This window comes from Oryx dammah, unplaced genomic scaffold (assembly GCF_014754425.2).
Source record: "Oryx dammah isolate SB20612 unplaced genomic scaffold, SCBI_Odam_1.1 HiC_scaffold_2, whole genome shotgun sequence".
NCBI lineage: Eukaryota > Metazoa > Chordata > Mammalia > Artiodactyla > Bovidae > Oryx > Oryx dammah.
Window position 1 is genome coordinate 35,338,420 of NW_024070186.1, and position 27,547 is coordinate 35,365,966.

At 37.6% G+C, this 27,547-nt stretch overlaps 1 protein-coding gene across 1 annotated transcript; it reads right to left on the reverse strand.

The window, feature by feature from the left end:
- Positions 1-1,684: 1,684 nt before the first annotated feature.
- LOC120858327 (phospholipid scramblase 2) lies at positions 1,685-26,448 on the reverse strand. The gene is made up of 9 exons (XM_040234361.1): positions 25,992-26,448; positions 21,321-21,346; positions 17,265-17,345; positions 13,775-13,977; positions 12,420-12,462; positions 9,616-9,836; positions 7,560-7,721; positions 4,498-4,659; positions 1,685-2,087 (listed from the first exon to the last, which is right to left on the reverse strand). The coding sequence occupies exons 2-9, from the start codon at positions 21,331-21,333 to the stop codon at positions 2,052-2,054; spliced, it is 921 nt and encodes a 306-aa protein (XP_040090295.1). The 5' UTR covers positions 21,334-21,346; positions 25,992-26,448; the 3' UTR covers positions 1,685-2,051.
- Positions 26,449-27,547: the final 1,099 nt, after the last annotated feature.

Genomic DNA, 27,547 nt, shown 5'->3' on the forward strand with positions numbered 1-27,547 from the left:
AATGAAGACATTTGTTGCAAGTGCTAGTGTTTTTCATAAATTTGCAGCTTTCCACATATGATGAGTCTTCTCTTTCTAAATATTTAATGAGAGCATATTCTGGTAGCTCAGAGGTTAAAGCATCTGCCTCCAATGTGGGAGATCTGGGTTCGATCCCTGGGTCGGGAAGATCCCCTGGAGAAGGAAACGGCAACCCACACCAGTATTCTTGCCTAGAGAATCCCATGGACGGAGGAGCCTGGTAGGCTACAGTCTATGGGGTTGCAAAGAGTCGGACACGACTGAGTGACTTCACCTTACCTTACCTCACCTTATTCTTCTAGTATTTAAACTTAAATGGGTTCTACAGATAAAGTGTGGGTTTCTGCTCAGATCTTCTTTGTGTAGTTGAAGAAGGAAGGAACTGTTCAGATAAGTTATAGTTTTACTTTGCTTACCCAGAGATCTTGAGTTCTGTCCCAAGGAGGAGGAGGAGTAGGGGAGATTGGGAGGAGGAAGGGGAAAGTGAAAACAAGATAGGGATAATGTTAGTTCTTTTAGCCTCATTTTGGGTTGACTCTGGCATCACAGCTAGCTTGGAAAGCCTCCCTTCTCTAACTGGCATAACTAATGCCACTAGAATCCAGCTGTGCAAATACCTCACTATATCTGGCATGCTGTCTGTACCAACTATAAACTGAATGTTAGTGCCTGGTTATACCTCATCATTGGATGTGACAACCGGTGAATTATTTAGGCTAGTGAAAGGTGGTCTAGCTATGACTACTCTTCCAGCTCCTCTGGCATCCTTAGGAGCTAGTGGTGCTGGAGTTCTGCTGTGGATAAAAGAAAATCTCCCCTAAGCTCTTTATTTCCTAAACATACTTTTCCTTTCCATGAGGTAAATGGTGGGTTGGACATCTCTCACTTGATTCAGTTTTCCCTACAAAACAGTGTCTACAAATTGCACTAACTTTCTGACAGGAAGAAAACTCAGTTTCCAGCACAGGCATATACATATTTTACCAAAGATTATCATACGCTTTAGCTCTTTAAAGATTTGAAAGGGAAAGTGAGGTAAAAGTGTAAAGTTCAGAATATCATGTGAATTGACTGTTCACAGTTTATTTAAAAACAAAAATCAAACATTCAAAGAACTATATCAGCAATGTTTTATTTTAGTTATTTAATTATTGGCAAAAATAATCTAATATAGGCCATTATAAACATTTATACTCAGACAGAATATATATGTTCTATTTAATTAACACTTGAGTGATCTGAAAACTATTATATTCCCTGAATGAAAGAATATAGAACAGAAGCTAATTATTCCATATATAATTACTTCAAAATATTATAGTATCCCAGTTTTAGAGTGAGTGAATCTTTGTGTCCTTCTTTGGTACACAATCATTCTTTTAATCATGAAAAATCATCAAAATTTGGTAATATAAATCTGGAGATTTTGTCAATATAAAAATGTTAATAGTTGCAGATTATAGAAGTTAAACATAGTGTGTTTTCTGAACAAAAAAATACAATTGACAATATGAATATTGAGTATTATTTAAGCATAATTGTAAAAATAAACACTGAAAATTATGTTCATTTTGAACATTTTTGAATATACCATTTTTGCAAAATAACAGTTGTTACATAGGAAGTAGCTAGATTTAATAAAATAATGTATGTTTTATATTAGTACTTTAAAAAGACTTTAATTAATTTTGCTGTACAGATTGAAAACAAAGCAGAAACTCTAGTTTAAAGCAATTCATCATAGGAAGTTATGTTTAAATGTAAAAATTTCTATATCCTTTCTCCAAAATGAACAATGAAAAAGAAAATGTATAAAAACATTTATAAGTAAGTGATATAGAAAACAACCTCTTTAATTTGAAAAGTAAAATCATATGCCTGAAGGTTCAGGTATCCTAGTATAATTTACACATGCTGTAATAAATCATTTACATAAAGAAAAAATCCACCCAGTTTTTCTTTTACATAGTCAATATACGGACTTCAGATTTTCTGAGACTTTCATAAATGTACTACCACATTCCTGCTCTCTATTTAGCAGCAGTCATTTCAAAGACCATGAAGTCCTAGAGAAAAACAAAATACAGAAACGAGTTTTCAGCACCAAGCAGAGACCAGATCTCAGATGCATAAATGCTAAGGGATCTGATGAAACACAATAACATACTTGCTAAACAAGAAAAATCAACTGTAATACGTAGATCTAGGAAAAATTGATAGCTTTAACTTTCCAGTTTAATGGCAATTAAATCCTACAATTCTGTTAACTTATTGACACCTGCATGAACTTAAGTAATTCTCAGGTAATTTCTGTAAGTTTCACTTTTTTTCATGCTTCTTAGAATGTTCCTCTTTTAATCGTTCTTCAACTTTCTGAACTCTTTCTCTAGTAACATAACTTGTGTTGTGACTGTACATGAAGCCCCATGTACAATCTTTAGATTGTTTCAGGAGAATGGCAGCCATCTTAGACTTAGAATAACATCTTAGAATTTTGGGGCCCAATTTTATGACTTCTCTTCCAAGCCTGTCTCTCTATTCCTCAGTTTGTCTTACTCCATCAGTTTCTAACCAAATCTTCATCTTTATGACTTCTAAACTGTATGGATTTTAGCTCTCTCACATCTGTCATTTTCCTTTATCCCTTTATAAAGAGATAACTGAATCTTTATAACCATTCACTTGCAGTTGCACTAATACAGTTGGTCATCAGGATTTATTGTTCTAAAATTTGGATTTATAAATATTTTTATTTACACATAGCTTAAAACTAACCAGTTAACTAAACAATTTTTAGTATCTTTCCAAGGTCTATAAGAAGTTGTCCAATCTACCCTATATTCACTTCTTAATAACCCCACTCCAGTATTCTGGGCTGTATAGTCCATGGGGTTACAAAGAGTTGGACATGACTGAGGGCCTTTCACTTCATAACCCCACCAAAACCCTCCAGTCCCATATCTCATCTAACCAGACATCCCAAACTACTCTCTCTGCCCTATACACATCATATCTTTGGTTATGGTGTGTAAACCGTTGGTTAAACAGTTCCCCAAGATTAAGATTACAGTTTTCTTCTCAGGTGAAATAAACATTTGTTGAAAGCACAATTTTTAAACAGAATTGTGGTTATCTTTAAAATGTTATATAGAAAATATCGTCTATCCCAAATTAGATAGAATAGCATAATAAAGTCCCAGTGACTACTCACCCAGCTTAGTTCACCAATTAATCTATCCCTTATGTTCCCTTGGCTTCATCTCCCTTATTTAAAAGCAAATATGTGATAAATAACCATATCACTTCATACTGAAATATTTCAGTATATACCCTTAAGAAATATGGACTGTTTTGTTTTTGCATAACCATAATAACATCATTTTTAAAACCTTAATAATTCATTAATATCATCAAATAGCCTGTGTTCACAAATGCATAAAGGTCTTGTAAATGTCTTTTTATATTGGTTTGTTTAAATCAGTATCCAAACAGAGTCTACAAACGATACTAAGCTGATGTTTCTCTTTTCATTTTTATCTTCCTGATATTTATTGGTTGAAGTAACTGAATCTTTTTCTGTACGTTCTCTCACTTTTTAGTGTTTTTTGGGTTTTGTTTCTGATTGCTTCTGCATGTCAGTGTTTAAGGTAATCTAGTGGCTCCAAACCTCACTTGCATTGCAATCATATGGCAGCTTGAACACCTGATGGCTTGGTTCCATCTCCAGATCTAGTTTACTGGATCTGGGTACAGTCTTGACATAGGGAGTGCAAAAGCTACCCAGGGGTTTCTGCTGTGCAGCTAAGGTGGAAAACCACCGCTCTGTCCCCAGAGACCTTGACATTGGCCACATAAGGAATCATCTAGGGAGCTACACAAACTTTTAATGGTGTGCTTCTGATTTAGTTAGGGTATGGCTTACTACTAAAAACTTCCTAGCTAATTTAATGTGAAGACAAGTTCAGAATCAATGCTGTATTCCATATATTATCTCAGTTGATGGTTCCATCCAAGACTTGATCAAATGTACATTCTTATTGCAGTTTGTATTTCTGTATTAGATGGTTTAATAATGAATAAGGAAAAAATGTCCTTGTTTCACTGAGACTTATTTCATTTAAACACACTAGAAGATTCAAACTCTTCTCCAAAGTACCAATTTGGGGTTTTTTTTTTGTTGTTATTGGTGGTGGTGGTGGCTTTTTTTTTTTTTTAACCATTAAAACCAGAACTTCTCCTTAACATATAACATCCTTCTGGTACAGTGTGAAACTACACAGACCCTCCAGAGAGAAGCTAGTCACCTATGAACCAAGAGTAGCAGAAGAAAATGGAATTTCAGAGCTAAGATTAAACAGGACCACTTTCAATAAAGCCTAAAATTTAAGGTCATTTAAATGTATAAAATTTAAAAAATTATTTCAGGATAAAACTAGAGAAACCATCTGTACCCTAGATTAGCAGGAGTAAACTTACAATGAGGAAACATGCGCCGAGCATCACAGCTTTCATTTTCACATCAAGGTCTAACGGGAACTGGATGCCAAAGTTATCAACATCTGTAAATAACTCTTTAATAAGGCCACTCCAGTGCTTGGAAATCTTGCCAACCACATACTTCTCATCAAGAGATTTAACCTAAATTGAAAAAAGAAAAAGGACAAAAACTTTTAGCAAACTAATAAAGCTACTTTCCAACTAGAAGTAAAATGAAACCAATATTAAAATTATATATATGCCATCATAACTGTGAACATTATATCACTCAGTAGATGCAGGTAGATTCCTATGTTTACTTACAGATTCATTTTAAAAACTTTATTTGCTACAGTGAACTAATATGAAAGTAGTTTAGCTGAAATAGTTAACATTTTCTATTCTCCATTAAGATATACAGTAATAAATTAGTTGAATCTATCCAAAATAAAATTTAAGCAGGAAAAGATACAACTGTGAAATGATTCTTTGAATGAAATTTCTAGAAGCCATCTGGTCGGGGGAGCGGGTAGTAAATGAAACTCTAATCTGACTTTAGCTTAAGATTAGCACAGAAAGTTGACATAGGTTGAGTGTTTAAAGGTGATGGAAGGACTCAGGAAAACATAAAATGCCAAGAGGCTGGAAAAGAGGACTGGCAGTTTTGAGTGAAGTATACTAACCAATAAGTAATTTGATGGGATGCTCCAGGTTAAGGCTTGGGGTAAGACTGGACAACTGAACAATAAAAGAGGAAGGATGTATGAAACAGAAGGACTCCAAAGTAAAGGTTTTCTAATATTATGTTTCTATCTGAGCAAAGCTCAGGCCCATGATAAGGAACGGAACAGCTTGTAGCCAGTGGAATGAACCTCACAAAGTGGGCATTTGGGGGCTGAATGTAGCCCACACTCGCCAGGGTATTTATAGGCAGGGCTGTATCAGAACAGGAAGAGATGTGTCCTTTTCAAATGTACTCAAGGTACCACACATGCTGGTAACAACATTTGAAGCCCTATCTTAGGTTAAAACCAGCCACGTAAATGTGGGGAGATTAAAAACAGTTGACTCATTTTATTTGAATGTAGATAGTTAAGTTCTTTAAAAACCTGAAATAAACTTCTACTATGAATGCTGTTGGAGAAGGCAATGGCACCCCACTCCAGTACTCTTGCCTGGAAAATCCCATGGATGGAGGAGCCTGGTAGGCTGCAGTCCATGCTAAGGGTCAGACACGACTGAGAGACTTCACTTTCACTTTTCACTTTCATGCATTGGGGAAGGAAATGGCAACCCACTCCAGTGTTCTTGCCTGGAGAATCCCAGGGATGGGGGAGCCTGATGGGCTGCCGTCTATGGGGTCACACAGAGTCAGACACGACTGAAGTGACTTAGCAGCATGAATGCTGTGATAGCCTGGATTACTGTTCATCAAATAGTCATTTCAGTGTTCTCCCTCTGAAATCCAGTATACTTCCCTGCACAATGAAATTAAGACTTGGCCATGTTCCTTGTTTAACCAATGGAGGGTTAGTGGATGTGACACCAGCAGAGATTTTGGCCTTCATCCTGCTCTCCAGTGATCAGCCACTAAAAATGCATGATCCAGGCAGCTGCTGTTGATGCAACTCCAGAGTGAACATACCTGGAGCAGACCTGAGGCCAACTTACAGCCTAAATCAGGGCCATCTGTCTAAGCCTAGGTATATATCCTCCAGACACAGCTAACCTTGAGATCCATAAGCATGAGGATAAATTCCTGTTTTCTTAAGCCAATGAGTTTTAGGGGCTGTTTGTTATGCTACAATGGCAAAACAGACTAATACAAATTCCCTATTGCACACTTACATGTTTCATCTGCTAATAGATGTCATCTAAACATCTATGCCTTACATTTTATTTTTAATTTGATTATTTTTAATTTTTTAAAAAATTTTAAATTAAATATACAAAAAATAATTTATCAGCCACCACAATCCTACTACTAGACTTACAAGATATTAAGATTTCCTTTTTTTTTTTGATTCCTACAGAAAGAAATTTAAAAATTCACTAAAAATTTATGTAAGAATATGTAAATTTTTAATGGAAAGGAACAGAAAAGTATATACGGATGTACAACTGGAAAGTCAATAGGACTAGATGATTTTTAACTAAGTACTAAAAAAAAAATCTTAAAAACAAAAACTATATAATAAAATGATTTCAATTTCTAGAAATAATAAACTTGTATTATATTACTATTAAATTGATTAACTTACAAATTTAATACAAATAACTGATAAACTATTCTAAAAAGAAATCTATAGGTTCATCATAAGGGGGCCAGCCCTGCTCAGTTTTAGAATTTGTCCCTTCTGTGGAAATTATCCAGTTTAACAGATTTTATGCTTATACAAGAGAATTATGGTATCAAGATTAAGTTTTATAGTTGCTTGACTTTTAAGCATTTGCATCCAATTAATTTGGGCTGTAAGTCTGGGCCCCATTTGTGGAAAATTGCTGAAATGAAGTTCCTTGAGGTAGTAAATACACAGATAAATCATGATTTCTAATTACTTTAATACAAGGATAAAGGACAGATCATAGAGAAGCATGTAGGGTAGTACCTCATATATTATTGTTGTTAAAATTCTCTTTGTGTAATTGGGCTTTTTGTAGGAACTCAAAGATGCCAGAGATTCTGAAGAGGGCCTAGAGAACTGATAGCCTGTGTTTCAGACTAAGGAAAGACCATATGCTTTGGAAACCAGACATTAATGACAAGGTTAATGTTCCACTCAAAAAGGATAATATACAGAAACCACCATGTTTAAATGTTAGATGCTTTGTTTATATTTATTTGACTACAAATCTCTGCTTCTCTTTTTCCACTTAGCATAATCAGCACTAACACTTAATCAGAGCAATAAACATCTCTCTGACCAAAGGTAAATGTATGAGCACACTGAGTCCCTCTTGGAATATCAGGACATAAATATTCATTTAATATATTTGTAACATCCTCCCAGCTTATTTTATTAACTAGGAAAGCAAAACCTATAAACATTATCAAGTCTTACCTCAAAATCAATATCTGTACAACAGCTACAGACGATACACGGACCAGAAATTTTTAGTACATCCTCTCGCCTCTCATTTTGAATTGTAAGCTTTGGCAGGCAGGGGTGCCAGGTCTGAGTAACGTAACCTACTGGGACACCAGGAGGAGCCTGAATTTCTATCTACAAAAGCAAAAGAATAAATAAACTGTCAGACACTGTTCTAAGCATCAGTTAACTCATTCTATGTCCTTACCAGGTTGTTACTATTATCACTATTTATAGAGTAAGTAAGGGGAGGAACAGAGAGGTAAATTAATTTGTATCAGATTCCCCAGCTGCAAAGTGGAAGAGATGAGACACCAACTCAGGGAGGCTGCATGCCCAGTATCTACTCTGAAGTACTGCTCTGTCAGTCTCGTATATTTTTAAATTTTCATACTTATGAAAAATGTCTAAATTATTAAAAGCTACTTTTAAAACTCCTTTAAAAATAGAGGTTTAGATGTATGGACAGAGCCCAGATCACTGGAGCAATCTTCAAATAAGGTCAGTAGTGCTAGGATGGAAAGAAGATGGGGCCTGGAATCTTGAAGCTGAACCTCAACTCCACAACCTTGAGAGCATCTCGGCATGTTCATCTGTAACTGAGGACTTCCTAGATCTGTGTATTAAGGCCAATTATATGCTAACATGCTCTATAAATTGTAAATCATATTCTATCAAACTCTGTTTTACCTCAGCTATTCTTCAGTATTATTATATCTAAACTAATTGACATGGGAAACAAAATAATTCAGTGTGAACAACTTCAGTTATCCTTTCAAAATCAGTGCAGTATTAGACATCAAATTTCCATGTGCTTATAGTTCCGTCTACCCTGCTCTCACAGCTACCCGTGAGGACGACTGGGCAACCCAAGCAGCACTGGTCTCAGGCCAGTGGAGATACAGGCAAAGGTCAACTTCCTATAAACACTCTGTGCCCTGGTGTCCTGCCCGAGATCCACGTTCTCTGTCAGAGGGCTGTCAAGTGCTATGGAAGAGACACCTGATCTTTATGGGCCTGAAGGTACTCACAACTTGCAATATCCTGTAATAGGAATTACAGGAACTCAAATATACTACTCTTTCAAATGGAGAACTGAAAAACATAGGAGTTGAAATTTCTCAGAGGGAGCCTCTTCTAGGGTAGCTCCCTGTGTGTGCATTCGTGCCCAGTCACATCTGACTCTGTGTGTCCCTAGACTGTAGTCTACCAGGTTCCTCTGTCCATGGGATTTTTCAGGCAAGAAGACTGGAGTGGGTTGCCATTTCCTACTCCGGGGCGTCTTCCCAACCCAGGGACTGCGCCTGCATCTCCTGGGTCTCTTCCACTGGTAGGCAGATTCTTTACCACTAAGCCACCTGTGCTAAGTCGTTTCAGTTGTGTCAGACTCTTTGTGACTCTGTAGACTGTAGCTCACCACGTTCCTCTCTCCATGGGATTCTCCAGGCAAGAATACTGGAGTGGGTTGCTATGCTCTCCCTTCAGGGTATCTTCCGAATTCAGAGATTGAACCCATGTCACTTACATCTACCTCCATTGGCAGAGGGTTCTTTACTGCTAGTGTCACCTGGGAAGCCCTCCTTAGCTCCCTGTAGGTTGGCTAAAATTATGAGATGAACATATGTGTTCTTTTTCTCTCTTCTGTCCACTTGCTACTGGGATGGCATTTGAGGATATTCCCTATGGGGCCCTCATCTGGCTTTGGCCAGGCTCTCGTGGTCATTTCAGGTAAGGGCCTTGACCCAGGCACCCTACATTCTCAGCTCTCCCTGAAGATCAAGAAGTCTGGTCTCTGAGATCTCTGATCTCACCCCAGAGGGCACACTGCTCAGGAATGTGGGCCAAACTGATCACTCCTTTCTACCTGCCTGCCTTCCTACAATTTACTCTCAAGGATAAACTAATAGCTGGTGAACCACTTCACCTTTAAATCTCATTTTATTATATAAATTCACTGATAAGGTGAAAATTCCTACAGAACTACTTTGCAAAGTATTTGTAAAAATTACCATGTTAATCGCTCACCCACCTCTTGCAGGCAGCAGGGAAAACAGCAGCTGGTACACCGTAGTGGTCTTTCCAGAGTTATGACTTCTCGACCCATATTATCAAGAATCTTCATGGTAAAAGGCCTAGCAGGCCCACAGCAATTTCGAGTACAACAATCAGTATCCTCTGCTGCAAAGTAAATCCTCTGTCCAAGGCTGTTCTTAATTTCATATTTGTTATTAGTTTCAAAACCTATTAGGACTAAAAATATAAAAAGAGGGACTCATTATGTCTACAGCAATAAAAGAATAATCAGTCTATCCTAAGATGCTATAGTGTCTAGCTGTACCATTTTTAGATGGTACTTCATTTAACACAGGAGGAAGAAAGGAAAGGTGTTTAGAAATGATCTAAATATAGAAAAAAAGTGAAGGGGATGGAGGAGAGGGTATTAGAGTACAGAGAAATTTGGAATTTCTATATGAGACACAAGGGCTTCTTGTGTCTCTGTGGTGGCACAGAGGTAAAGTGCCTACCAATGCAGGAGAGGCAAGAGATGGGGGTTCAATCCCTGGGTCAGGAAGATCACCTAGAGCAGGAAATGGCACCCTACTGCAGTATGCTTGCTAGGAAAATCCCATGGACAGAGGAACCTGGCAGGCTCCCATCCCTGGGGTTGCAAAGGGTGGCACACAACTGAGCAACTGAGCACACACGCACGTACTTGTCCACAGCCATCATTAACATGAGTCGTAGGATATTAGAAGTCACCAAAATATTGAGCAATGAAAAAACAGAGAGACAAAAATCAGTCTCTAATATTGGTGTGGATGGATTTAGATAAAGATGTTCTTCACAAGTTTCATCACCATGACCTCCCTTAGGTGTCTTTGCTATGACTTAGGCAGACCCTGACTCTGCCTTTAAAAGAGCCACCCTTTACCTCAATATCCACCTGTCAAATATTTTATGTAAAAAAGTTAAAGTAATCATGAAATGGGATCTATTACCTAAGTAATAGAGTTTACTTTAGTAATTAGTTTACTTTACCTAAGTAAACTAATCTCAAAATTCTTCAGCTTGTTTATCTGTAAAGTGAGATAAGTGAGCTTACACAATCTGTTTCTTTCTAGTTACTTAAAAAATGAAAACAAATAAAAGAATTCTATGGTTTTGTCTTTATTATCTCTTAAATTTTGAACTGGGACACGTCTCAGGTGCTAAAAAATAAACTGAGTAATCTTTTCTCTATACTACTTACAATGTTAAAATATAAACTTGCAATTTAAGACAAAAATAAGAAAATTAGATATCCTTTTTAAAAACTGAAGAATTTATAATTATTAAATTTGAAATTTACTTTGTATTTCATGACTAATACATATATATTTTTTCAAATATATGTAAAACTTATAAATCTGAAAACTATAAATGGAGTGCTATATACTGTACAGTGTCTGATTTTTTGATTTTTATAATATCAAAAATAAACCCTAAAATGAATCATTAAAAAAACTGAAAATTCAAATTACCATACTCCTTTCCAGAGAGAATATAGTATAAACAAACTAATAAAAATGAGAACATGATGAGACTCTCTGGTGGTCCAGTGGTTAAGACTACACTTCCAATTCAAGGGGTGTGGGTTCGATCCCTGGTTGGGTAACTTAGATCCCCCATGCTGAGAGGCATGACCAGACAGTAAAAAAATAAATAAATAAATAAAACTCCCCACAGAGAATTCCCTGGTGCTCTAGTTGTTAGGACCTCATGCTCTAACTGCCGAGGGCCTGGGTTCAATCCCTGGTCAGGGAACCGAGATCCCACAAGCTGGGCAGCAGGACTGGCCCTCTGCCGCCAACAAAAAAGAACATTAAATTTCTAACAGTGAACATCACAAGTAATTTAAGTAGAATAAGCAATTATATATTCTAACCAAATATTAACCATATTACTATAGTAGTACAATTCACTTAATTATTCCTATCAGTGGTAAAGAACTCTGCAGAGATGTGAAGAAAGATTTAATAGATATATTCTAAAATCTATCAGAGTTTTCACTGAATTTTCTATAAGGAAAATACATTGGTTCATGAATTTACCCAGGTTCTCTTTTCCTGGCAGCAGTCCTAAAACATCTACTGGCTTTAAGTTAACTTTGCACCTGAGGAGCCTGGACCAAAGGAAACAACTGTAGGAGTCAGGCCCCACTGATAGGACAGCAGTGATATTCTAGGAAGTCAGGTGTTTTGGCTGACTGGTCAGCATCCTTCAGTGCAGTGGCCCTGTGCCCAAGGTGATAATTCATAGCCCATGGAACAAAGGTTTTATAGGGTTCATCTGAACTCCTAAGAAAAACCATGGACAATAATGAGGTTTTCCAAAACATCCCCATCCATCCAAATTCAGAGTTCATTTACTTTGGAAATGTAGTAAGGTAACTGAACTACTGCTTGTGACTCTTTGACAATCTCAAGCTCATCACAAACTGGGGAAAGAAATGTTGAACAGATAGAGGTTAGAGTGGGTTAGTGATAGAATCACTGAAGTGATTTCTAGAGAGAAGATTGAACAAAAGTAAGTTTTGATTGGTTTCCTCCCAAGTCATGGTCTGTATCATGAGGACAGATGTCCAGCTTAATGGTATTTTACCACTTGACTATTAATTTCAAAAAATGAGCTGCTGATAATCCTTATCAGGATTATCATTATCACAGAGACATTTTTAAAGCCAGGTTTAATTTCAACATCCCTGAAGGTGTTATATCTGTGTTTGATGATACGCTTTTATCTGCATAAATGTCCTCTCTTCCTAGAACTATGATAAATACAATGAATACATACCTTCCAGAAGTTCAACTTGCTGATGAATCAATAGCTGATCTATCTATTATAGTAAAAAAAAAAAGAGCTGTAACCATGTTATTAAGCCAAACAAATTAACATCAGTGTTTGTATGTTTTAAAAGAATGTATATAATCAGTTATCAACATTTATCAATACTATCAATAGTTAATAACTGTTTGTATCACTTCTAGGTATAAAATTAAGGTTAGTATATTTTTAACAACTACTGAAACATGTTTATTTTTAATGTGGGCAAATTCAAGTCAAACAAAATTGACTTACACTGGAATCCCTATAAAATTAGAAAAAAATGTTCCTTCCAGAAAGGGCCTAAGAAATATTAAGACCTTTTCATCCATTTAAAGAGCTTTTTTCTACAAATAAAAACATTTTTCAAGTGTGCTTAATATCATTTATAGTAGGTGATGACTTCCCAAATATGTTGTAAGGGCTTAATTTTTCTTAAAAAATAATATACTTAGGGTATTTCTTAGAGAATTTAGGAACTACCAAATTCTTATATTATATGCTGCCCAAGTGCATTATGGGAAATTAAATTAGTGCAGAGTGCAAGAGAGACAGCTCATTTGCTGAAAACTAACTTACCAGATTTCTAATGGCAAACAAATACTAAACCTCACATTGCTGAGGTAAGCCATTATGCTGTACATTAAAACCCAGGAATGTTTTTTCCTTATTGGTAGCATTAATAAAATTCAGTCTTCCAAAGAACAAAAGCAACATAAAAATGTAATTTTCTAATTATTATAAAAGGTAGGTCATATTATACAGAGATTATTAACTCCTTTCTTAGTACTACTTGTGGAAAACGAACACTAAATTGAGTTTGATGTTTCTTTCCAACTCCTGGGAAATTATTCAGTGTCGGGATAAAAGGGCACAGTTTTCAGAGCCAAGGTCCGGGAAGTGAAAATCTGTTCCTACTTCCTGTGCATTTTGATGTTGAGCAAATTATGTAACTTCTCTGTACCTAAGTTTCTTCTTCTGTAAAATGGTGATAATTGTAATACTTACATATCACAGAATTTTTTTAAAAGAATTAAATGAGTTAATACATGTATTATACTTAGGAATAAAGCATGGAAAATAGTGCTTACTAAAGGTTTGCTATTGGTTGTTACTGTAGATTATATTCAAAATCATAGAACACACAATTTCCTAAGACATTTGCATTTTGCTATAAGAGTAAACCTGACCTAGAAGAATTAGAGTAATTTGTTAGTAAAGTTGTTTACTGTTTCACACTTTTGTGAATTAGTTAATTGTTAATCTCATTAAGTAAACTGGGAGCACTGTTTTGTTTTTAATGAGTGTTTTAGGTATTGAATTACCTGAGTTAAATATTCCAGTCCTGGTGGGCAGTTTAATGGACGTAGTGGTGCTGGCATCCATGGTACCTGTGTGGGCGCTCCTGGGTGACCAGTCACTGGCTGGTATTGGATAGGAAGGCCGACTGGGCCAGGACTTGCATAGTCAGGTGGTGGCACTGGATAGCCAGCCTGGGGGTCAGGATAGCCAATATGTCCTGGAGGTCCTGAAATATGAACATGTGAAATAATTCGTAACTGCACAGGAAAATGCAGACCAAGTCTTTTAGGATCACCCCAGTTGTCTACAAACTACAATTTCTACTCAGAAGAAACAGGATTTCTAAGATATTTTTAAATCTTAAGATATTTAAGATTCTTAGGATTCTAAGATATTCTTATCTTTCAGTGATTTTTCAATGAGATAGATATCTGTGGTTTCATGTCCACTCCTATTTTGAGGGCTTTAGGCTCTGTGTACAGAGTTGCCACACAGACTTACCCTTATCAGTCAAAACTCAGATGAAAATATGCCTGAAAACTAAGGAAGTAAAATAAAGTCAACAACAATCTAGAGTCAGGTACATAAAACTTCTGAAATGGCTTCTTGAAAAAGAGGGATGGCATTGAGTAGAAAGCCCCAAATAGAGGCTCTGAGTCAGCATATCTATGGCCAAAGTACCTTGTGAAAAAATGATTCTAGAATTCTAACAAGTGACATTTCCTATACGTATAGATCTGACAGTAGTTTTGTCCCTTTGTTGCATACTCAACGACATCTGGAGACCCTTCTGGCTGTTACAATTGGAGGGTAGAATTAGCCTCAGGTGGGTAGAAGCCAGGGATGTTGCTAAATAGCCTAAAAAGCACCAGAACAGTGCCCTGAAAAAAAAAGAATCATCCCTCTGAAAATATTATGATGCCTTTGTTGAGAAACCCTCATAAAGAGGTAAAGGCATGTCATTCCTTCCACTACTGTCCAGATACTCCCTTGGGTTAACAGTTTGCCTGAAGTTTTAACCGTGTATTCCATTCCTAAAACCCTCCACATAGAAAAAAACAAAAAGTTTAATTATGATACTTACATTCCAAATTTAAATTTCACAATTTAGCAACTTTCTGGAAAATATAACTTGAGAATCAAGGAAGGTAAAAACTTCTAGCAGGCAAAATTGTCTCAAGTATTTATTAAGCACAGTAGTGGAAGAAATTCAATAAGTATTTATTCTATTCCACATGAATTTGTGATTACAAATATGAAGCTTTGTAATTTTATAACTTAAATGAATAGTCCACAGAGGAACTGTTCCATAGGAATGGAATATAACTTCAAAGAAAATTCTATGTCCTACAATATTTTAATAGTTGTTGGTTGTTTTCAGTTGCTAAGTCGTGTCCAACTTTTTTGCAACCCCATGGACTGTAGCCAACCAAGCTCCTCTGTCTTCGGGGTTTCCCAGGCAGGAACACTTAGTGGATTGCCATTTCCTTCTTCAGGGGATCTTCTCAACCCAGAGATTGAACCCATATCATCTGCATTGTCAGCTGGTATCTTTACAATTGAGCCAGCCACTAGGGAAGCCTCACCCATTAGGTACTGTCTGTAACATTAACATATCTATTTTTAAACAGCACTAACTATAGTGAAAAGATTAAACCATAGGAAGCCAGTGAGGGAGAGATGTGAATTAACTGGTTACATTATTAGCATTATTAAATCTTCACAGGATTCTTTGAGAGAATAGTTATTTTCCAAATCAATGGATTAAATAGGCATATGGAATTACCTGAAGTAATATTTCATTTACTTAAAGCCCAATTGATTTAATATATTACTAATATAATGGCAAATATTTGTCATTTATTAATTGTAAAGCATTGTGCTGGGTGTTTTACACATAGTCTCATTTAATCTTCAGACCACCTGAATTAAAAAATATTATCCCCATTTTATACATAAGAACTGAGGCTTGGAGGTATAGCAACTTGCTTAAAACCATTACACAGTGATTAAATATAGAAGCCAAAACTTGAAGCCTGATCCAGTCTCTCTATACCTGTTTTTGCACTTGCATAATTGGAATAATTAATAGTATTTACCCTGTTAATATTGTCTGACAATTAAATGAGTTAATCCACAGTCGGCATGATAAGCTCTCAGTTTTAATCCATCACTGTTGTTAGCATCATTATCATAAAAGACCTGTACTACATGAGACTTAGACTTGAGAAATAAAGTTGAGCTATTTTTCTCACAAGCTCGCCAGTCTGGTTATAACCTAGTTATGTACTATCTACTGTTATTTGGCCATGGGTGGATTAAAATATCCCCCAAGTGCTAATAATTCTCTAAACACCAACCATATAAAATTTTCAAGTAACAGTTCTCAGCCCTGGCTGCACATTAGAATCACCTGGGAAATTAAAAAATTACTAATTCCAGGGTGCCACAACCAGAGCTTCTGCTTCAATCTTCCTGGGATGGTGCCCTGGTACTAGTGTTTTCAACAGTTAAGTAATACTTAAGCCTAGACACCTCTAAGAACTATCATCTTAGAACCTTGACAGTCTTTCTACTTCACATTTTTTTAAATACAAACATCTGGAGGAGATCCAGGCTCCACTGAGAGGTTCCTGGCTAGACAGCTAAACAAGTCACTCAGCTCCAAGGAGATGTGTTTGCTCAGAGTAGAATACAAAATGCATAAACCCTTGTGGCCAAACTGTATCCCTTTTGATCCTAAGTCCTGGTCTCTCAAGATGTAGCCTGCCTACTTGCAAATGAACTCTGCCATTTGGTAAAGTTCTGGAAATGCTGATGACTGCGTTTGTCTAAATGAAAATCTCTGAAGTCTTTCAGGCAGTGGTTCAAAAGAAATAATATACTCCTTGTTGTATGTAGTGATATGACTCAGTTACTTTTCTTAGAAAGGCAAGGCACAGTTGAGTATGTATATAAAAGTAAAGCTTTCACATTTTTGTGTTTCTAAATGAAAGTGAGAATTATCCCAGGTAGCTGTGTTTCTGTTGAGTGAAGCTTCTTCCATGTTTTAGCAGTCATCTCTTTTGCATGACAATCACCGAACACAATTAACTCCAGATAATAAATAACTCAAAAATACCCAGAGACAAATCTCCTAAATGTGATTGAATAACCATATTTTTCAGAACAAATGGAGAATGAATAAAATCTGTTACTTAATATGTGTATTTTGGTTTTTAATTTATGTGCAACCTTATATTTCATTTGCTGTCAAGTCACTACTGTTTTTATTAACACTATATTTTTACTATCCTGTATAGAAAAAATATTTTAATGATCTTTATGATAACATATAATCAAAGAAAAAATCAAGAACTACACTGTCAATTTCATTTTTGCCCCTTTAATAAAAGACACTAGTAAAATACACACAGAGATAGGCACACACATACAGATAAACACACACACATCCTTTGGGGAATGTCCATAACTGATAAATTTTTTTTTTTTATTCTTTAAGCCAATGTTTACCTGGGAATGCTGCTGATGGATATTCAAGGGTATACTCATCTGTTAAATTTGTTCCTAGGTGTGGAGCATTTATTTGCATATCTGTAATTCAACAAAAAGTAAACATATATCTTCTTAAAAATATATATACATATCAGAAAAATGCATAGTTCTTAGATAATTTCATTTACATGCGCTCGTGCTGTATTGAAACAGTGTGGATTCTTCACTTAACAAAAGTGGTGCCTGTTATCAAAGGTAATTTGCAGTAGAATCCTGGTTCAAATTCTCTTTGAATAAAATAGGTAGCTAAGTTACTGATACTGAATTTCTATTTCTCAAAAAAGTCTGATGAGTGTTCTCTTCCATATTTTATTTTGTTATGAGGAAAAAATAGATTGTTTTAAAACCACATATAGACTGTGGAGAAACAGATAAATGAAACTAGTTGGATGTGGGTTTGGTAATGGAAGGATTATAGGTGATTTTAAAGCTATCTTTAATTGTTGTTTTAAGAATTATGTTTTAAATATTTAAAATTATACATGTACTTCAGTATTTAAATATCCTTTTAATACTTACTCTGGAATTACCCCATTAAGTTTATAAAATAGGAAATTCCTAGTATTTGACTGATTTTGACTGACAAAAATCATAACTGAGTTAATTACAATAAACAAATATATTACATTTTGCTATATTGCTAATCAGTGTGCTTTCAATAATCTCAATGTATGCACAAATTTGTCAGTTTCCTATTTCTTCATACCTGCATTTGTCTAGTCATTCCTTTAGCAACCACCTTGGCCAGAAAATAAGTATTTATTAGCATCTCCTGTGTCACCCCTCAGTTAGGTTCAATAGCTACACTGGCTCTGTCTTTATGGAATTTATGGTCTAGTAGACACTCGGTTAAAGTGTCTGCCTGCAATGTGGGAGACTCGGGTTTGATCCCTGGGTTGGGAAGATCCCCTGGAGAAGGAAATGGCAACCCACTCCAGTATTCTTGCCTGGAGAATCCCATGGAGAGAGGAGCCTGGTAGGCTACAGTCCACGGGGTCGCAAAGAGTTGGGCACAACTGAGCGACTTCACTTTCAGACACTCCACTTATGCAATGTTCTCCTTTCTTTCCTATGGCTTATTAACTGTAAATTCAAAATAGTTTATTTTTGAATAATGGGGACATTGGAAGGAATGATGCTAAAGCTGAAACTCCAGTACTTTGGACACCTCATGCGAAGAGTTGACTCATTGGAAAAGACTCTGATGCTGGGAGGGATTGGGGGCAGGAGGAGAAGGGGACAACAGAGGATGAGATGGCTGGATGGCATCACTGACTCAATGGATGTGAGTCTGAGTGAACTCCGGGAGTTGGTGATGGACAGGGAGGGCTGCGATTCATGGGGTCGCAAGGAGTCGGACACGACTGAGCGACTGAACTGAACTGAAGCATGAATGTAGAAGAAAAAGTTGACCAGACTTTCAATCTGAAACATTTCCTGTATGTTTCTCTATCATGTACCTTGAAAGATCACTCAAGTCATATGATTTCACAGGAAGACTGGGTTATGCCCCACTCCTACCCTCTTTTTTTTCCCCATTATTGGCTTCATAATAACTTCAGCTGAATGGAGTCAATGGATACTGTGCAAATTCAGGCAACAGAAAATCTTCTACTTGAGTTATGGCTTTTCCTCATACGGACCACAGCATACCCCAAATTATCACACATCACTGCAATATCACAAGTCATTCTGTCCTAACCATCTCTTCTTTTTCTGTCTTGGCTTCAGGTGAGTGGGCCAGCTCCAGTTCTCTAGCTCCTCAGGCTCTGCCCACAGCCTCCTCACAGAGTAAGACTCAACAGATCTCAAGGAAACACACTACAAGTTCGACTTAGAGACCCATCCTTAAATGATATGTCACATTTTGGCACTTCTTACCAGGTACCGCTGTTTGAACAATAGTAAATACACACACAAATCAAGGAGCTGACAGAGTCAAGAAATTAGGAGGCTATAATCTCTGGGGTTTCAGTATCAGAACAACCATCCCAGTTTCATGAATTCCAGGGGTAAGTTATACAAAGAAAAACAATAAGTGAATGGGTAAGTGCTCAAGTAGATCAAAGAGCAAATGAATTATGGATGTATTTCTGCATTTGTGCAATGCAACTTCAGTTCAGTTCAGTCGCTCAGTCGTGTCCGACTCTTTGCAACCCCATGAATCGCAGCACGCCAGGCCTCCCTGGCCATCACCAACTCTCGGAGTTCACTCAGACTCACGTCCATTGAGTCAGTGATGCCATCCAGCCATCTCATCCTCGGTCGTCCCCTTCTCCTCCTGCCCCCAATCCCTCCCAGCATCAGAGTCTTTTCCAATGAGTCAACTCTTCGCATGAGGTGGCCAAAGTACTGGAGCTTCAGCTTTAGCATCATTCCTTCCAAAGAAATCCCAGGGCTGCTCTCCTTCAGAATGGACTGGTTGGATCTCCTTGCAGTCCAAGGGACTCTCAAGAGTCTTCTCCAACACCACAGATCAAAAGCATCAATTCTTCAGCGCTCAGCCTTCTTCACAGTCCAACTCTCACATCCATACATGACCACTGGAAAAACCATAGCCTTGACTAGACGGACCTTAGTCGGCAAAGTAATGTCTCTGCTTTTGAATATGCTATCTAGGTTGGTCATAACTTTTTTTCCAAGGAGTAAGCATCTTTTAATTTCATGGCTGCAGTCACCATCTGCAGTGATTTTGGACCCCCCAAAAATAAAGTCTGACACTGTTTCCACTGTTTCCCCATCTATTTCCCATGAAGTGATGGGACCAGATGCCATGATCTTCATTTTCTGAATGTTGAGCTTTAAGCCAACCTTTTCACTCTCCTCTTTCACTTTCATCAAGAGGCTTTTTAGTTCCTCTTCACTTTCTGCCATAAGGGTGGTGTCATCTGCATATCTGAGGTTATTGATATTTCTCCCGGCAGACTTAGAATAACTTAAAAAATCATAGGACTTTCATATTGTGACGAAGTTATTTTATTGTTATTTCTCTATATCAGTGTGTATATATATATATATATACACACACACACACACACATATACATTCTACTTATGTATACATATACATGCAAATTCATACATTTGTATATATGAAGCTGAAGAGTTAAAAGGTAATTATGATCATGACACAATCAATTATTTAAGTGATTTGAAGCATCTTAAAGCTTACAGCAAAGAAAATAGCTGAATATTATATGAATTTACATTTTGAAAGTTTTTAGTATTAATTAATATGGCATATATTAAGAAAAATCATGAAACTTTGTGAAAGAAATTCAAGGTTTCTGGCCCTAAAGAGGATCTGATATATATGTAGCAAGGCTGGCATTGTGGTAGAGATAAACATCTCTTTGGTTATCTAAGTAAAGATAGAGAATAGCGAGCCTTCCGAAGACAGGATTTTTTTTCCCATTTGATTTTTTTTTTCTCTTCAGAAACTTCGACTTTTTAAAAGACAAAGTCTTTTATTACATGTTTGGCCAATACTCATCTTACTTAGAATTTTCTTGAGGAAAAAAAAGCCAGAAAATAAAGACATATTTATTTAAACCTATTCAAATGTATGTTTTATGAGATATATATTGGGGATGTATCAGAGCATTTTATTACAATGCCCTGGCATATTAAGTCCATTGTTTATTAAATAATATGACTTGAATAGTCTTTTTTTGTGTGTATATAAAATGTACAAAGAAAAGGGAAGCTTGATTCAGATGAAGTGTAATATTAAATTATATATTTTCCAGTAAGCCTAAGATTTCACTTTTTTTAAGCCTACGATTTCATAGGTTTATCTAAGGCTTTTTTACTTTTAAAGGGAAAGTTAGTGGTAGTGGATATTTGTGTATATCTTCTCTATAGTCAAAACACTGCCCCAGACTGAGGGTTCTGGAACATAAACAACACAAACCAAATTCTATTCTTTCAGAAACTGAATAAAACATTTTGACAAATAATACATTAACAAGAGATTTAATATTATAGGAGGAAAATAAACACTTAGATTACTTACTTTGTTTGTCCATGATTTAAACAGTTCTGAAAAAGAAGACCTGATATAAATACATAGGTCAAATATATATAAAAGGATACCCGGAAACTATATACACACAAGATACTCCTCTATTCATCTAACCATTGAGAATCTGGTCATTTGAACCCTTTGGTCTTGACTGTTTCCCACTGCTGTGCTTCTGAGTAGGATTTTAGAAATTGTGGGTCAGTCCAGGATGGTGAACGATTTCTAAAAATCTTGGGAGGAGAGGGACCAAAGAGGAAGGAAGACAGAAAAGAAACACTGTGAGCCCAAGGCCCTCCAGTTAAAAACTTGAGCCTTGCAATCTACGCAACCTACAGGGAGCATGCAATCCAGGACCGAGCCACAATACTGGGCTCCAGCTGTGGTCCACCATGAAAGGGAGAAAGGTTAGCTATCAGGTCACACTATTGCAGATATCTCTGGAATCCCAGAGCCTGAGGATATTTTCTGCCCAGCTTGAACAGCAAATGTGAGAAGGCCTGGCCCCCTGTTTGTATATCAATAAATGATTTTTAGCCTAAAAACATACACCCAGAGCTTGTAGAAGCTGTTTTTGTCTTCTAGTGACTTGATCCCATCCTAGTCTTTCCCACTATTACCTAGTCACTACTTTTTCCATCTCTCCACCTTAAATCCCAGCCCCAGTGTGCATGTTAATTATAATTAACACATTAGGCAAAAACTTGCTACTTGACTGTTTTATCTGGGACCTGCAAACTAATATGAATCAGCTCAGCCCTTTCCAGGCCATCTCCAGTCTTTGCTGCCCCTTTAATAACTCCAACTACTGTGTTACCCTAAATGATAAGTAAAAGCCAACTGATCCTTCCATATCCTTAACTAAAATCTGGTGTCCCCGAGAAGAAACCACATCCTTCCTCTCTTCCAAATTACTGATTTGTCATTGCCTGTCATAAGCATAAATTTTAATAATACAGCAAAGCTCTTAAATATATTCCAACTATAGTCACCTCTTATTATATATACTCAAGAAGTTCAGTAATGGGTTTGCTTAGCCTTGGAAAAATTTAAAAAATGTTTCTTGTTGCAGTGTTGACTTTTTGGATTTTTTTAGAACAATAATAACCCCTGTTAGCATTAACTGGTCAGAAACCAAGTGCTATGGACCTCCTCAGGCCAAAAGAACAAAAAATTAACATCTTATGTTTTTCTGCAGTTATTCTAGAACAGTGAACAATAAACTAAAAAACACAAGTAACAAACGTACGTCAAAAGTTTTCAAAGGCCATATTAGTGTTTTATGTTCTATCACATGAACTAAAAAAGAAGACTAAATTCTTATATAAAATAAGCCATGATTACTTTTGTCAACACTCATTTCTGTGATCAAAGAGTGTATATTAAAATTTATACTCATTATCTTCAAATGTACTAAGAGTTCCTTAACATATATAAAAATTTAAAACCTAATAAATTCTGGAGTAGAAATGGGTAATATCCCTTAATTAACACACTAGTCTAAACAGCTCAAGTTTTTACTTTACCACTGTTTCTCATAGGATCACTTTATAAGTATGATTAGTTTTTTAAAAATGTTATATGGCTCTTTAATCAACTAAGTAATTTTAAGGAAGTACGGTTTCAGTCATTCTTCCTTTTCCTAAAAGGCCAGAAGGAAACTCAGTTCAAGGAAAAAATCTCAAATAATACCCGATATATTAATTTTAGAAGTAAATAATTTATTTTTATGAGAAAATCACTGAATTAGTTTAAAAAAAAAATTCATTGTTTCTGGAGGGCAAGTCTGTCCATCTGAAATATACGTTGAGTCTTAACGTATAGCTTTGTGAGAATGAGTATCCGCTGGTAAAACGACAGAACAAAATCTGGGTCCTCAATTTTCTGTAGGTTTTAGAATTTTCACAGTTTCATAATATCTCAAGCAGGAAAAATGGTATTTTATAAGCTCTGGGTACAAAATGTGGAGTAACAGTGGAAGCTGTACGTGTGCCAGGTACAACAATGTATTTGTGGACTAAAGACATCCCCTATGTTCATCCCTGTCTGGTCTCCCTTGCTGTTTTAAGTATCTTTTGGTTTTCTTAAACTTAATGGGTCTATTACAAGATATAACATCACTCAGTTTTGGAAATGACTGGGTGGTGTGTCCTGGATGAATTAATTAGTTAATTAATTCAATATAACTTTTAAATAATGTCTTCCACTGCTCCTAGTAAGAAACAAATCATAGAAAGACTTCCAAGAAAATCCTATTTATCTTTTAGTAGTAGAAAAAGATCTCTAATGAAATCATAGTATATACTGTACCACTGAAATCATAACTGCTTCAGGACAAATACAGAACTTCAAATTATAATTGGATTACTACACACTCCTAACCTGTTAAATGAGAGCATCTGAGGAAATTAAAGCATCAGACACTATACACATATAAGCATATCTCTGTCAGTTGTATTCTATCAGACCTATTCTATTGGTGCTCTGGGGTATTAATCATAAACCTCTCCTACCAGGGAGAAGGCAAAGGCACCCCACTCCAGTACTCTTGCCTGGAAAATCCCATGGATGGAGGAGCCTGGTAGGCTGCAGTCCATGGGGTCGCAAAGGGTTGGACACCACTGAGCAACTTGACTTTCACTTTCACCAGGGAGGAAGAGAAATAGTGTAGGTCATATAATTTATGTTCCCACAATTCATATTCCAGGAAACCCTTTGACCCATCTCTTGGGGTCCTGAAGTTTCTATCTTATTGTATCAAGAAATATTAAAGTATAACCTGCAATTCAAAGAGCAAATTTCCCTAATTTTTGAAAGATTCTGAAACTACTATGCCTATAAACTAGGCATTAACTAGATTTGGGTTACTTACCCAAATCCACTTCTTAATTGCCTAAAACCAAGCCAGTTAACATTTTTCTCCAAGTCCCAGGATGGGAATATGTGTTATTATATATGTGTATACATACGTCTGTCAATATTCACTCAGTATAAAGTTTGTGCCTGTTTTCCAGGAATATTGCTTGAAGGCACTATAACAATCATTAGGACAAAATGACGGACAATTAACAATATATTATTACAAATACTAGTGTTATGAATAAAAACAATGGTCCTATAAAAAGAGTTATGGGGGCACTAATTTAGATGGTGGTGGTGGGTTGTCAAAAAGTGAGATCTGAGTGCCAAAGGCAGTTTAAAATCAACCAGGTTAGGGAGGTGTGTATGTGTTTGTGTGTATGTGTTGGGGAGGTGAGGCATTGAAGCAGGGGTAACTGTATGGGTATAAGTCCTATGGCTGGAGTGAGAGAGCTTGGCTCATTCAAGGTTATGAAGATTTGTGGGTGGCAGAGCAAAGAAAGAGATCATTAGACAAGAAAATGGAGAGGTGGACAGGGAGCCGTTCTTATAGGTTTTCTGTCTCTCTAAACTCTCAAAAGCCAGCACATGGATTGTCAGGACAAGACACTTAATTGGTGCTTGTTGATTGATTCAACACTGTGTTCAGTATTATCTCACTCCCTTCAGTCAGAAAGAACAGTTACCAATCAGATGTGAAGGTTGGCTGTGATTCAGCCATCTTATCTGATATTTCTATCCAAATGCAGAAACCTACTCATTTCCCTTTCCATTTCTTTGTGCTTGTTCAGCATTCAAAGCCCCCATTTATTTTCCCCATTTCTTTGTGCTTCTTCAGTGTTCAAAGTCCTACAATCCTAATACTTGCCAGGGTGCTAGGAAGAGAAAGTTCTATTGTCAAGAAAGTTCCAGGAAGAAGGGTATGCTGAATCGCCTGATACTTCCCTCTAAGCAAGTGGCACCTACATTAACCATGCATCTCAGATTGCTAAACTAAGAGAAATACTGCCTGCCTGTTCCTGGAACTGGGAAGTGGCTGTCCCAGGACTTGCTGGAAGAGCTGTCTAAATAAACCACATGGGAACCAGACAGTGAGCCTGGAGAAGCAGGGGCTTGACCAGCTATTAAAAGTAATAAATCTAACGTTACTGAGCATATTCTGCAGTGCTGAAGTTAGACATCATACTCTAACTCTTGTAACTTTTGATTGTTACCCAATTTCAGATATGAGCCAAGAAAGGAATGTGTAGGAGGAAAGTGCCCAGGATTCCACAGATATCACATAGAAGAGACACGTTCAAGTCAGGCAGGTGGATTCCTACTTTACCTTCTACGTGATAAACCACCTGTCTTGGCAATTCTTCCTATGTTTCAGGGTGCCTAGCATAGTTTTGGCTCCATCCACAATCCTAATTCATACTTCCTGTTCAAAGGCAGCTAGCAGGCTCTATTAATCGTCCCTTTATAACCCTTGAGTCCAGGTTCTGGTCACGACCCAGTGCCGCTCCGCGTCGTTAAGAGATGGACTAAACTAATTCGAACCTACAAGCCAGTTTCAAGCAGGAAATACCTTGACCTTGGAAAGATTCTGAGACTGGCCAGGATGGGACTGGGACGCCCGGGCCCCGGGCTCAGTCCCTCCTCAGCTTCGGCGGCCCCTTTTCTAGAGCCCCAGCCCCCACCCTCTACCCCCAATCTCAGCGCAAACGCAACCCGCCTGCCCTCGCGCCCCTCGCTCCCAAGTGCCCCAGCGCCCCTCCGCCCACCCTGGAAACCTGCGCTGCCCGGCGCCGGGTGCTCGCCCACCTGTCGGCACAGCTGCTCCGGCGCTACCTGCGGTGAGAGGAGCTGCGGGAACCCGGGCGCGGGGCCTCTGCTCTGCTTCCAACGCTTGGCGATCGAGCGTGCTCCTTACACACAACCTTGGCTGGAGTTACCGAGGCTTCCGAGCGACGTCGATGACGAAACCCGTGGTTTCTAGTTTCGTTTCCTAACTCCTGGGCAACAAAGGGGCTTCCCGCCCTCTTCCTCACTTGGGCAGGGCTTTCGCGTCTCTGCGCGAGACCTGGGGGCTGGACCGACGACGCCCAGTTGCGGCGAGGAGAGGCTGTAGGCTACTTTCCTTGCCCCTAGAGCGGCTCCAACTACTTGGGTCTTGAGATTCAGGTCCGCGAGGAACTGAGAGGTCGAAATCAGCTGGAAACTTACAAAGTTATTAACAGGGAGTGGCCGCCTCAGGGCGGACTCTGGGTGCGGAGTTTCCTTTACGGTTGCCTTGACCGACCTCCAGCCAGGAAGCAGAAGGCACTAAAGAGTACACAGGGCAACGAGTTGAGATTGTTTCTCTCTTTAAACAAGCCTTTCTCTGTTTTACTCTCTGCTCTCTGCTCCTGTCTCTCTGTCTCTCTCTTTCCACTAAATGACGTTTAACTCCCTTGAAGAGCCCTTCCCTGGTGGCTCAGAGGTTAAAATGTCTACCTGGAATGCAGAAGACCAGGGTTCGATCCCTGGGTCGGGAAGATCCCCTGGAGAAGGAAATGGCAACCCACACTCCAGTACTCTTGCCTGGAGAATCCCATGGAGGGAGGAGCCTGGTAGGCTACAGTCCATGGGGTCGTAAAGAGTCGGACACGACTGAGCGACTTCACTTTAGAATGTTTACTGTTTACAGCGCTCCTACTAGCAAACAGGCACACTAAGAAAATATTTGTTAAAATAAAAGATTCATTGTTTTTCAGTTCACACTTTCATTTACCAAAGTGACACATGACCTTCTAAACAATTAAAGCCGAATATGGAGAAAAGAAGTGAGATGTACCTTGCCTTTTAGCTCTCTGATTGCTAATTATCTATTGCAGAAGGAATAGGAAAACTGTAGAGATCCAGTACGTTGCATTACAATGTTATTTTTCAACCTCCCCTCTTCTATGACTATTGTTCTTGAATCTCTAGACGTTCTGTTTTCTTTTAACAGAAGAAATATCTCCTTCATCTTGCTTGCTGCTGCTGCTGCTAAGTCGCTTCAGTCGTGTCTGACTCTATGCAACTCCATAGACGGCAGCCCACCAGGCTCCTCTGTCCGTGGAATCTCTAGGTAAGAATAATGGAGTGGGTTGCCGTTTATGTCTCCATCATCTTGCTTACAGTTGGTTTATACCATTGCCACATTCTCTCCATGGCAATAGAGAATGAGGGTTGGTGCTTCGGCCTCTTAAATACGGACTTCCAAGCATTTCTCATTTTGATCTATAATTTCAGCTTTATTCACCCTTTTGTTTGAAATCAGGAAGTCTTCAGTCTCTAGGACAGTCTCGCTGAGATTCTGTGGTGCTAAGTTGGATCTCTTTCTTCTTACACCCCTC